The sequence below is a fragment of the Lepidochelys olivacea genome (genome assembly GCF_965140295.1).
Source record: "Lepidochelys olivacea isolate rLepOli2 genome assembly, chromosome: 2".
Lineage (NCBI taxonomy): Eukaryota > Metazoa > Chordata > Testudines > Cheloniidae > Lepidochelys > Lepidochelys olivacea.
Genome location: NC_140412.1, coordinates 175,459,669 through 175,472,322, shown reverse-complemented (window position 1 = coordinate 175,472,322; position 12,654 = coordinate 175,459,669). Strand labels below are relative to the sequence as shown.

Genomic DNA, 12,654 nt, shown 5'->3' with positions numbered 1-12,654 from the left:
CCTCTTGAGACAGGAAAATGCTCAGAACTCTTAAGTAATTACAGAAAAATAAATTATACTGGTCTTTTCTTGATAATGCTGTAAATGTGTCTCCCCTCCCCCCCGCACCCGGGGGGGAGTCAGTTATGTATTTCATTTACAGGTGTTCAGCTTTTGTTCATTTCAACTGGGTATCACGAGCCTGTTATCAATTTATTGGGTGAGGGGTGTCCTTTACTGTACAGATGCTGTATATTTACACTCTACCTCCGTTGAAATGGTGAGTTTAATAAAAATATATTCAGCAGAATAAAGGAGAGGGATTAGAGAAAGAATGTGTAGATGGAAAGCGCAGGCCCATTGATGCACTCACTCAAGACTAAAGGTAAAGTATGAGAATATTATTAATGTACCTCTCACGATTTCCTTCTGTGATATCATACAGGCGATTAGCACCTCCATCAGCACAAGCTCTTAGAACAGCTGAAAAGAAAGAAATGTGTTGTCAAGATACTGTCAGTTTAAGCAAATCTTATTTTTTTGCTTATAGACATAGTTTGATCTGGGAGTAGGTGTGACCCAGCCCTGGATGCTGTGCAGGGGAAGAGGAACTTGCATCCCCCCGTGCCCAGCCAAGGCTAGAAAGCTGAGCCCGGTGCAGGGTAGGGAGATGGCATCCAGAGCTGGGTCAGACCCACTCCCAGGTTTCTCCCCCAGCTGCAGAGAGCTCTGCAAACTTCCCTCCTCCCCCACCCCCCACAATGCTTTCTGCACCCATTGCTCCTCAGCTGCAGGGGGAGGGATCTCTGTACAGGGAGCTGCTCCTCCTTCCACCCAACCCCTGTGCATCCAGAACCTCTCATACCCAGACCTTCCCACCAATTCTCACCACCCCCTCCACATACACACTTGGAACCCCCACCCCCCCGATGAGCCCCACTTCCCCTGCACCTGGACCACCCTGACAAGCCACCCACACCCAGATCCCCACCCTGCTTAGCTCCAACCACCTCCACCCCCCTGCAGAGTCCCATTACCATTGCACCCAGAACCCTCCAACAAGCCGCTATGCATCCAGATCCCCCACAGCTGCATCCCCCACTGAGCTGCCCACACCCAAATTGCCCCACACAGAACCCTCTCAACCCATACCTGGATCCCCCAATACTAAGCCCCTGCACACCTGGATCCTGCCTTACTGAGCTTGTCTGTCCGCACCTGGTGCACCTGGCACAGAGGGGCAGGGACCTGGGGTGTTTCTGGTGCAGGCCCAGTGCCTGCTCTGTGTCAGGGTTAGGTGCAGCATCTGCAGTGAGTCCATATCCAGGGTGAGGGGAGCTGCAGAGTCACCTCCCACCTCTGGGCAGCCAGTGGTCTGTGCTCCCTAATGCCATGCTGGAGCCTCCACATTTATTTGGCAAATAAAATTTGCAGAATTTTAAAATATTGTGCGCAGAATATTTAATTTTTGGTGCAGAATTTCCTCAGGAGTAAAATAGGATTAAGAAGTGAATTTAAACCCACCAACTTACCCTATGTGGGTACTATTACTAAGGCCTTGACTGCATGGGTATGTCTACACTGCAATTAAAAAGCCTTCAGCTGGCCCGTGCCTGCTAACTTGGGCTCACAAGGCTTGGGCTGCGGGGCAGTTTAATTGCCGTACAGACTTCTGGGCTTGGGCTGGAGCCCAGGGTGTAGGACCCTGTGAGGTGGAAGGGTCCCAGCACTCAGGCTGCAGCCCAAGCTCTAATGTCTAAACTGCAATTAAACAGCCTTGCAGCCCGAGTTCTATGGCCCCAACTGAGCTGGCAGGGGCCAGCCACAGGTGTCTAACTGCAGTGTAGGCATACCACAGACAATGATTTATGCACAAAATGGAATAGGCTGTTAACAGCACGATGATCGGTCTGCTCCAATCCCCGTTTTTCTTTGTTTGCTTTCTGACATTCTCTGTCCCGCAAGGCGCAAGTCTGGCTCCATGATGGTAACCAAGTAAACAACTAATTACTGTACTGTTCCACAGATGGTTTGACTCAATTGATATTAGCTTTAGGTATTAAATCTTTAGCTAGCCTGGTCCAGAAGAATCAAAATCACAATCAATTTGGCTGCCATCATTAGGTCACCAATTGATTTAAATTGTACTGACAAGCACAGATGGGAGGCTTTATTTTGATCCTGTAGTTTGCCATATTTTACCTTACATTTTATAAGAGGAATATATCCTAACTGTATCATTATGAAATTCAACACCCATATGCCATCCCTGGTAATGAGAACCTACTAGGCATATAGCCTTCTCTCACACAGGGCTTTAAAATATGACACGCTACTAAAAAAGTAAATGACCATCTTACATTACACACACTCAGATGTGCAAGCCTCTTAACAGCAATATCCAGGATAAAAAGCCCTTAGACCTACATAGGGTCAGATCTCACTCTCTCTGCTTCCACGAGCAGAGAGGATGACTGAGCTCATGATCTGGGGTGAGATGTGTGGTGGCTGAGGGGATGGGATGACATTTTCTCCCTCCTCCAAACCCTGAAGAAGCATTGCAAGTGGGGTAGTCTGCAAGATTTTGGAGGAAGCACATTGCATAATAGCAGATCAGCCTGGACTGGCTCCTGCTAACCCCACGGATTTCAATGTGAAAATCCAATGAGGAGTTAAATACCACTCCTTCCTGCATCCCTTTTGCAGTTCCTGCACAATCAGCCAACACAGCCCATACCAAAGAGGCAGCATGGTCCAGTAGATAAGGCACTGGACTAGGTTCTATTCCTGGCTTAACCAGGGATTTATATGTCATCTTGAGTAAGACATTTAAGCTTTGTGTGCATCTCCTCTCACTCTGTATCTGTCTTATCTATTTAGATAAGACACTCCCTATCTCAAAGAGCTTACTAGGTGTCTCCATGGTAATTTGACAATTCGACCCCAATCTCAGCTGATGCCTCTAGGTGACAGTGGAATAGAAATAAATAATAAAACCATGGACACTTCTGCCCCTGGACTGGGCATACTAGTGAGCTGCAGGGAAGTGTATATGCAGGATTATGAGGCACCATGCTAGACACTTTAGTGTTTCCCCAAATATTCCAGTGTTTCTTGGAAACTTTTCAGTGCCAACCTAGGCAATATTTTTTTTTTTAAACTTGGAATTCAACACAAGCTGAAAACCAGAAATTCCATCATGTGTATTCATACTGACACCCATATTGGCCATCAGTCAGACTGGAACCTTTCAAATCCACCCCACAGGCCTTTGTCACTTGAGCTAACAGAGTACATGATGATAGCAATAGTAGGCTGGCATTCTCTATGTGAGCCAGCTGCAGAGTGGGAAGAGAATTAGACATACTTTGCTAGTGAGATTCAGATAGTTGTTGAGAGGAAGGGCAAGAATCAGGTTCCATTCCAGATTTTGAGCTCTAGTAGTCACAGACCCTTTTGCTACTTTCCCCAAACCCCAATCCCTTCTGCCCATGACTCCTCCAAACTCTTCTGGTGCAAGTCCCATCTCCCCACCACAGCAGCTCATCCCCCAATCACAGGCCAGGTCTACACTATAAACTTACATTGGTATAACTGCATTGCTCAGGAATGGGGGGGGGGGGGGTTGGGAAATCTTACACAAAATCTGATGCTCTCTCCCATCAGCTTAGATCATCTTCACCAGAACTGCTGCAGCTGCGCCGCTGTAAATGATGTAGTGTAGAAATACTACAGTCTTCACCTTCACCAAGTCCAGTCTCCACCCCCTGAGGCTCCTCATCCTAGTACTAGTCTGCTCAGCTAGTCCAGTCTCCTTCCCTAGGATCCTTGCCTAGCCTGTTGCATTCCTCCTGCCTATTCAGAGTGTTTCTTTTCCCAGTCTCCCACAACCTGCAGGCTCCTTGTTCAAGCTGTTTCTCCCCCACCAGCTCCTCCTCAGATTGGTGCCCAGTACCAGTAGATGTGATCCCAGCAAGACAGGGTTCATACTTGTTAGCAGGAGCAATCAGAAGACCAAACAGATTCTGAAACAACCTTTGTCAGCAGTTTGTGGTACATTATCAGGTTCGTAACTGCTTCCGAGTAATCGGATAGCTTGAATGGCAAAGAATACGTCTTCTCACCTGTGTTGGCTGGAAGGTTGTAACCTTTTCTCTCAAATGAAGATATCACTACAGTTACTCTGTGCCCTTGTTACCTTGAGATTGGATTACTGTAATTTACTTTTACACGGGTATATTTGTAAAGATAGCTTCAGCTAGTATACAATTGGAAGCTTCACTAGTATATAACTTGGCAGTCCATTCAAGTAGCAGCGCTTATTGCAGGGAGGGCATATAGCAGCTATGTCACATGATCTATACTAGCCATCAACTTGTTTCAGAGCACATAACAGTCTTTTAATCTAGAAGCCTAGCAATGTTTGGAATCTGGCTACAAGCCAGGTTCTTTACCCGCTTATGATACCGCAGCTGTAGATCAGCGGCAACATTTGTCCTAGCTCTAGCCATAAGAGGACTGCAGGCAGGGCATTCTCAGTGAATGGCCCATTGATTTGCAACCTGTTTCTCTCCTCAGTTCAATAGAACCCTAAGTCTTATCTTTCTAGGCATGTGCCAATGTCCATCTCTTTCTGGGGCTCAAAAAAAAATGGATGGGTTAGAATTTATGGGGATGGTTACACAGATAAGTGAGAGGGAAGAGTCCATTACTAGTCTTTGGTTTATTTTGAAGTGGCTTAGATCCTCAGCTGTTGTAAAGGGGTACAGCTGCATGACTTCATTGGAAATGCAACCATTTATAGCAGCTAGGGATCTGGCCCATTGTTTTTTTAATACGTATGCACCCAAAAAACCCAAATCAAAATAAAGAGGAGCTAAAATAAAATAACCCTCATTTGGGATTCTAATCATTGTTGGGATTCTAATGAAGACCCGAAGCTCAGTCTTTTCCCTTTCATGTACCACTCATAAAGGGCAACTATTGGATCTCTCAAATTAAAATAGTTGCCTTATGTAGCTGGAGTTTAAAGAGCGCCCACCATCTGCTTCAGTCCTGTAAAGTTATTTAGAAAGCCATTTACAAAGTAATGATCCTTCACCTGCAAGTTAATGACTTACACTGTATGGACCAAAGCCCCAGGTGCTTTAGGCAGCTAGCAGGTAATTAACCGTTGGGCAAAAAGTCAATAACTTTCAATATGTTTCAGAGTAGCAGCCGCGTTAGTCTGTATCTGCAAAAAGACAAGGAATACTTGTGGCACCTTAGAGACTAACAAATTCATTAGAGCATAAGCTTTCATGAGCTACAGCTCACTTCATCGGATGCATGCAGTGGAAAATACAGTGGGGAGATTTTATATACATAGAGAACATGAAACAATGGGTGTTACCATACACACTGTAAACGAGAATGACCACTTAAAGGTGAGCTATTACCAGAAGAACAGCCCCCCCCCCCCGGGGTGGGGGGAGAACATTTTGTAGTGATCATCGAGGTGGGCCATTTCCAGCAGTTGACAAGAACGTCAGAGGAACAGCACCGGAGGGGGGAGGGGGAGCGGAAATAAACTTGGGGAAATAGTTTTACTTTGTGATGAGCGATCCACTCCCAGTTTTTATTCAAGCCTAAGTTAATTGTATCCAGTTTGCAAATTAATTCCAATTCAGCAATCTCTCGTTGGAGTCTGTTTTTGAAGTTTTTTTTGTTGAAGAATTACCACTTTTCCGTCTGTAATCGAGTGACTGAAGAGATTGAAGTGTTCTCCAACTGGTTTTTGAATGTTATAATTCTTGACATCTGATTTGTGTCCATTTATTCTTTTATGTAGAGACTGTCCGGTTTGGCTAATCTACATGGCAGAAGGGCATTGCTGGCACAAGTCTCATTGGTAGATGTGCAGGTGAACGAGCCTCTCACAGTGTGGCTGATGTGATTAGGCCCTATAATGGTGTCCCCTGAATAGATGTGGGCACAGCTGGCAATGGGCTTTGTTGCAAGGATAGGTTCCTGGGTTAGTGTTTTTGTTGTGTGGTTGCTGGTGAGTATTTGCTTCAGGTTGGTGCGCTGTCTGTAAGCAAGGACTGGCCTGTCTCCCAAGATCTGTGAGAGTGATGGGTCTTCCTTCAGGATAGGTTGTAGATCATTGATGATGCGCTGGAGAGGTTTTAGTTGGGGGCTGAAGGTGATGGCTAGTGGATTTCTGTTATTTTCTTTGTTGGGCCTGTCCTGTAGTAGAGAACTTCTAGGGACTCTTCTGGCTCTGTCAATCTGTTTCTTCACTTCCACAGGTGGGTATTGTAGTTTTAAGAATGCTGGATAGAGATCTTGTAGGTGTTTGTCTCTGTCTGAGGGGTTGGAGCAAATGCGGTTGTATCGTAGAGCTTGGCTGTAGACAATAGATCATGTGGTGTGGTCTGGATGAAAGCTGGAGGCATATAGGTAAGTATAGCGGTCAGTAGGTTTCTGGTATAGGGTGGTGTTTATGTGATCATCGCTTATTAGCACTGTAGTGTCCAGGAAGTGGATCTCTTGTGTGGACTGGTCCAGGCTGAGGTTGATGGAAATTGTTGAAATCATGGTGGAATTCTAAAGGGCTTCTTTTCCCTGGGTCCAGATGATGATGTCATCAATGTAGCGCAAGTAGAATAGGGGACAAGAGCTGAGGAAGCGTTGTTCTAAGTCAGCCATAAAAATGTTGGCATACTGTGGGGCCATGCGGGTACCCATAGCAGTGTCGCTGATTTGAAAGTGTACATTGTCCCCAAATGTGAAATAGTTATGGGTGAGGACAAAGTCAAAGTTCAGCCACCAAGTTTGCCGTGACATTATCGGGGATAGTGTTCCTGACGGCTTGTAGTCCATCTTTGTGTGGAATGTTGGTGTAGAGGGCCTCTACGTCCATAGTGGCCAGGATGGTGTTTTCAGGAAGATCACCGATGGATTGTAATTTCCTCAGGAAGTCAGTGGTGTCTCGAAGGTAGCTGGGAGTGCTGGTAGCGTACGGCCTGAGGAGGGCGTCTACATAGCCAGACAATCCTGCTGTCAGGATGCCAATGCCTGAGATGATGGGGCGTCCAGGATTTCCAGGTTTATGGATCTTGGGTAGCAGATAGAATACCCCAGGTTGGGGTTCCATGGGTGTGTCTGTGCAGATTTGTTCTTGTGCTTTTTCAGGGAGTTTCTTGAGCAGATGGTGTAGTTTCTTTTGGTAACTACTCAGTGGGATCAGAGGGTAATGGCTTGTAGAATGTGGTGTTGGAGAGCTGCCGAGCAGCCTCTTGTTCACATTCACTCCGGGGCTGGAGCCACAGGTGCCAACTTTCTAATGTGCTGAGGGGTGCTCACTGCTCAACCCCTGGCTCTGCCACAGGCCGTGTCCCCATGTCACTCCTTCCCACCCCCGCCCCTGAGCCTGCTGTGCCCTTGCTCCTCCCCCCTCCAGAGCCTCCTGCACACCAAAAAACAGCTGATCAGGAGGTGGGGGAAGGAGGCTCTGACCAGCAGGCGGGAGACACTGGGAGCAGGGTGGGGGAGCTGATACAGGGCTGCTGATGTATTGTGGCTCTTTGGCAATGTACACTGGTTAATTCTGGCTCCTTCTCAGGCTCACGTTGGCCACCCCTGCTCTATGCTGATGGGAGAGAGTTCTCCCATTAGCATACAAAACCACCTCCACGACCCGCAGAAGCTATGTCAGTGAGAGAAGCTTATGTTGCTTGGGGGAAAAGGGGTGTGGAATATTCACACCCTTGAGTGACATAAGTTTTGTCAACAGTCTGTAGTTTAGACATAGCCTTAGTTAATAGTTATCACAATTGCCACTTTCTTTGTGGGTGAAATTCTTCCCTGGTGTAATTTCAATTACTTACATGAATTTAGAGATGAATTTGCACTGAGACCTTTAAAATCCCTCTTTCTTTTACTGTTAATGGGCATGCACATCACTGAGGGCTGGATCCCAGCATCTGCACTGTTTACTGAATTTATTGGAATTGCAGATGCTTATCATCATTCCTCAAGATTAGCAACTGAAAGTTTGAAACACTCATTGCGGTAAGCGTTCCTCAACTCTACCAATGCATGGCCTTCCAGATTTAATGCAAAAGCTCAGTTCTCAACCTGTGGCCCATGGGCTGCATGCGGCCCAATTGGCATACAGCTGCAGCCCAGCTATGTGCTAAAAAAATTTCAAAATTTGCCATGCTGGTAAGGCAGCGGGCAGGGCTGGCTGAGGGGGAGAGAGAATAAGAGCCTGCAGGAGCGCTCCTGCCCGCAAGGGGCTGGAGCATGCCACGGGGGGCAGGGGCCAGGAGAGTGGATCTGTGGATAGGTTTGTGGGGGTGCTCTGGGCAGTGAGGGGGTGGGGGAGCGCTGGGATCTAGAGTTTGCTGGGATGCTGCAATACCCCCAGGTTTTAGGTGGGGCTCCACTCCAGGGATCAGGTGTGGCTGCGCAGTAACATGCAGGGGTTCAGGGGCTGTCCGTCCAGCCTCACACGGGTGGAGGTCCCAGGGTCCAGCCACGTGGCCCTGTGCAGCAGGGGTCCCAGGGTCCATCTTCCAGCTGCCCAGCCTCACGCAGCACAGGTCCCAGGGTCCTGCCACCTGGCCCCATGCAGTGGGGTTTCAGGGTTGGGGGGCTGACCCATGGTCCAGCCCCCCTGCAGAGTCCAGCTGTCCAGTCCCACATTGACGTCTGGGTCCCAGCTACCCAGCCCAGCACCCAGGGCTCTGCTCCGGGCCCCACTCCAGGTGGGGACACTAGGCATAGGAGATTGTTGAGGGGCTTGGGGACGGCGCTGTGGTTCTCAGCCTGCGGCTTGTGTAAATCGTTATGGCCTGCACATAAACAGATTAAGAACTACTGCTCCGAGACTGACTCATTAGGGGGTCCCAGGGTCCGGCTGCCTGGCCCCGCACTGCAGGGTCCTGCTCCCCACCCCCATGCTGTGAGGTTTCAGGGTCAGGCACCAGCTGCCAGCCCCACATGGTGGGCTGTCCTGGGATCTAGCCCCCCCACACGGAAGTCTGTCCTGCAGTCTGCCCACCCATGCGGGGGACTGGCATTTGTCCCTGCTGCAGGGTCCACACGGGAGTCCAGGTCCCAGCCCAGCACACCTGGCCTTGCTCTGGGTGGCGGTGCTAGGCATAGGGGACTGTTGAGGAGTTTGTGGGGGGGAGGGAGAGGGAGCTCTGGTTCTTAGCCTGCGGCCCACAGTGATAAACAGCTTGAGAACTACTGCTCCAGAGACTGACTCTATACTGCTTTATAATGGAAATCTGGAGGCCAGTTCTACAGTCTTCAGTGAGTTTGCTACAGACACTTCTGGCTACTAAAAAGAACAAAATTGCAAGTCATTAGGAGGCATTACATCCTAAGGTGTAAAATACATAAACATTCTGTGACCATGGCAGGCAATAGAACCATAGGCAAATGAAACCACAAGGAAATGAATCCAGCTGCAACCAAGACAAAGTCATGCACCTTACAGGAGAAAGGCAAGCAACCTACAGACCATAACATTGGGCGTTCAGTAATATTGCACATTCGTGTGGGAAAAGATGCTGTACAGCATGTTCAACTGTGACGCTCTGAACAACAAAAAAATAGATAAGATAAAGGCACATAAGGTAAAGAGAACATGTTTTCCTAACCACAACCAGCTCAGGAAGACAAACTTAACAGCAATCACGTTTTGTAATTGCAATACTATGTATTCAATTCTCTTACAAGAAGGGCCTTTTAGGGATGTTGAAATTAAACAATTAACTTTCCCAATTATGAGAGTTTATCCCCACTTCCTCATATTGCCCCACAACTTGCTCTTGCCATCTTTTCCCCAGGCATAGCTGTTCACATCTATCTCCCCCATTCATTTATTGATTTGATAACCTGGTTACCATAATTAACCTACAAGTAAGACAACCCCTACCTAATTAGTGACTTGAAAATGTAACATTTATATTTAAAACTATATGGTAGAAATGCACAAAATTGCTTTGATTGTTTGCTGCAACATATGACTAACAAGTTCTTTGCCTCATCATTAAAGTAACGCTAGTGCTCAGGAGCAATGGAAGTCCATAGAATTGTGAATTTATGTTTTCTGCACATTTTTGCCTAGTTCTACAGAAGTTATGAGACTACAGTCACAGAATCCATGGATTTCTTTTGCTCCAGCTCTCCATGCAAATCCACCCCATACTGTAAATCCATGTAATTTTCTGCTCTGCAGCGAGACACTAATGTAATTATAATGCTTACTTTTGACCATTTAAAGTATGTATATTTTAAGCTAATTCATCTACAAGTAAAAATGTCTAGTCTTGTCACTGATATTTAATTGTACAACATTTATCCCTATATTTTCAGTGCTGCACAGGCCTTGAAAGAACCATGATTAAGCATACCATCTGTGCTCAGGTTACACGGTGATATCAACAAAATTAACAAGATTCTTTCCTAACCAGCAGTTACAAGTGTGCATTCACGCTGTTATAAGTCAGTGGGAGATGAGAGCAACATCACAGAGGAGCGCTCAGCATTACACAGGATGGAGCCTATAGTTATAACTGCTATTTCATTTACAACTTCGCATATGCCATTTCAGCCTCTGAACAAGTTTTGTTTTTAAAAAGTGTTCCAAACAAAATGGTTGCTATTTTTAAATTCTACAAGTGCAAAAAGAAAAAAAGTCTTATCAGTTGCAGATGTTTTGTAGGAACATCATTCAGATGAACAATCAAAATCAAATCACGTCTGTCAAGGATATGTCATAAGTACTGTAGTTGAAGGTCCACTTCTATATGCTGTGCTGGTGCTTAGAGAAAAAGACAACAATGTACTTCCGGTGAGCAATTCTGGATTCTCTTGCAAAACTATTGAATTCCTCCTGCAGTTGTGAACTCTTTGGAACTCACAAGCCAAGCACGGGCAGGATTGGTCAAGTAGTTAAATGGGAGACCATGAAAGAAAAGCTAGGATACTGCAGTTTTTTACTGATTTAGTAAATTGCATTTTTCCCTCAGAGTCAATACTGAATCAATGAACTACTATGGTGTTCCGGGAGGTCAGCCAAAACACCACTTACATCATTACAAATGAGAGCTGGTTCCCCGCAGGAAAATTTGACAAAAATGGAAAAACGTTTTTGTTGATGTTTTTCCATAGACATTTTTGAGTTTTCAGCTGAAAAACTAAAGATATTGGTCAAAAGCTGAAAAATCTCAGCCAAAAAACCCACAACAACAAAAACAAACAAAAACAAAAACAAAACCCACACCTCTCTCACACACAATTTTAGCTCTAGGAGATGTTTTAAGGCCCTGTCAAAGGCAAAATTCTGCCATCTACTAAAATTTGTGAAGCGGAAGGGACTCCAAAGATGAAAACTGAAAGCGCACATAAAAATAAAATACTTATTCAATTTCATCACATCATCATATTTATTTATATTTTAAAATGTGCCTAGGCACCACTCATTGTGCATAAAGAGTAAAAAATAGTTATGAACAGACCTGGTCAAAAAATTGAAATTTTCTCATTAAAATGTTTACCAAAGAACATAGTCTTCTGCTTCACTACCGACCCCTTCATCTCTATTTATATGAGTCATGAAATCCTCCTTTGCCAATTATCCTTTCAAAGGAAAACATCTTAGTCCTGTTAAGCCTGCTCAGCAACATACTCAAGGACATACCTAACTTTAAGCAGAGATTGTTCCACTGAAGTAAACAGGACTAATCAAGTACCAAATATTAAGCACATTGCCCGGTCAGATCCTAAGTCCCAAACTACTCGGTGCTTTAATAGGATTAAAAAAAAAAACCCCCAAAAACCCCCACTCATCTTGAATTGTGACCAGAAACTAACTGGAAATCAATGCAGATCACAAGTATAACATGCAAAGTGTGACAAAGCTCCGACCTTGTCCCAGTGGGTCCCACACTTCCTGACAGATTACACTAGCCTCAGAGGCTCACTGTGACCCTCCACGTAGCCCTTCTCTCTCTCTCTCTAGAGAGAAGGGTCACAGCCTACTGAGCTATTTTCATCATAAGCCAACAAGGGAGGTGAGGAGAAGCTACTCTCCCTCACACAGTCTCTGTTGTCTCCCAGTCTGTGATCAACCAGGGACGGGGAACCCAGGCCCAGCCGCTACTCTGGGCTCCAGCCCAGGGAGCCTAATAGCAGCAGCTATTGGTGGCTGACTTTTTGGAAACAGATTGAGTACAATTCCCTGGGCCACTTCCCACAGCAGCCCCCACTTCCTCAACATTTACTTCAAGGCCTCCTTCCTTATACCTGAGAGTGTTTGTACTGCTCAGTTTTTCCAGCAGCTTCCACCCACATGCACCCCCATGACTAACTGGGAGGCTTTTCACTAGTTTCAGCCAGCCCCTGATTGGCTTCAGGTGACCCAATCAACCTAGCTGTTTTCCCTGGTTTCCGGAAGGATCTTAATTGGCCCCAGGTGTCTTAAATGACCTGGAGCAACTGCCATTTGCTTACCCTGGTAACAGGGATTGGTTTAGCCTGGAGCTAATATATCTGTCTCCCCCTACTTTCCTACAGCCATCTGGCCTTGCCCCATCACACTAGTTGAAGTTAGGGGGTATGATTCCTCACTTGGTTAGACAGACTGACGCTAGCTCTCATTGTGCTAGCATGCTA

The 12,654-nt window shown here is 46.2% G+C and overlaps 1 protein-coding gene across 4 annotated transcripts in view; it reads right to left on the bottom strand.

Moving 5' to 3' along the window:
- Positions 1-12,654, bottom strand: part of TPK1 (thiamin pyrophosphokinase 1) — a 492,286-nt gene that overhangs the window by 291,670 nt on the left and 187,962 nt on the right. For all 4 annotated transcript variants that reach the window (XM_084620669.1, XM_084620671.1, XM_084620668.1 and 1 more), the window contains exon 4: positions 393-462. In XM_084620669.1, coding sequence (XP_084476795.1) covers positions 393-462 — 70 coding nt within the window. The remainder of the gene's footprint in view (positions 1-392; positions 463-12,654) is intronic.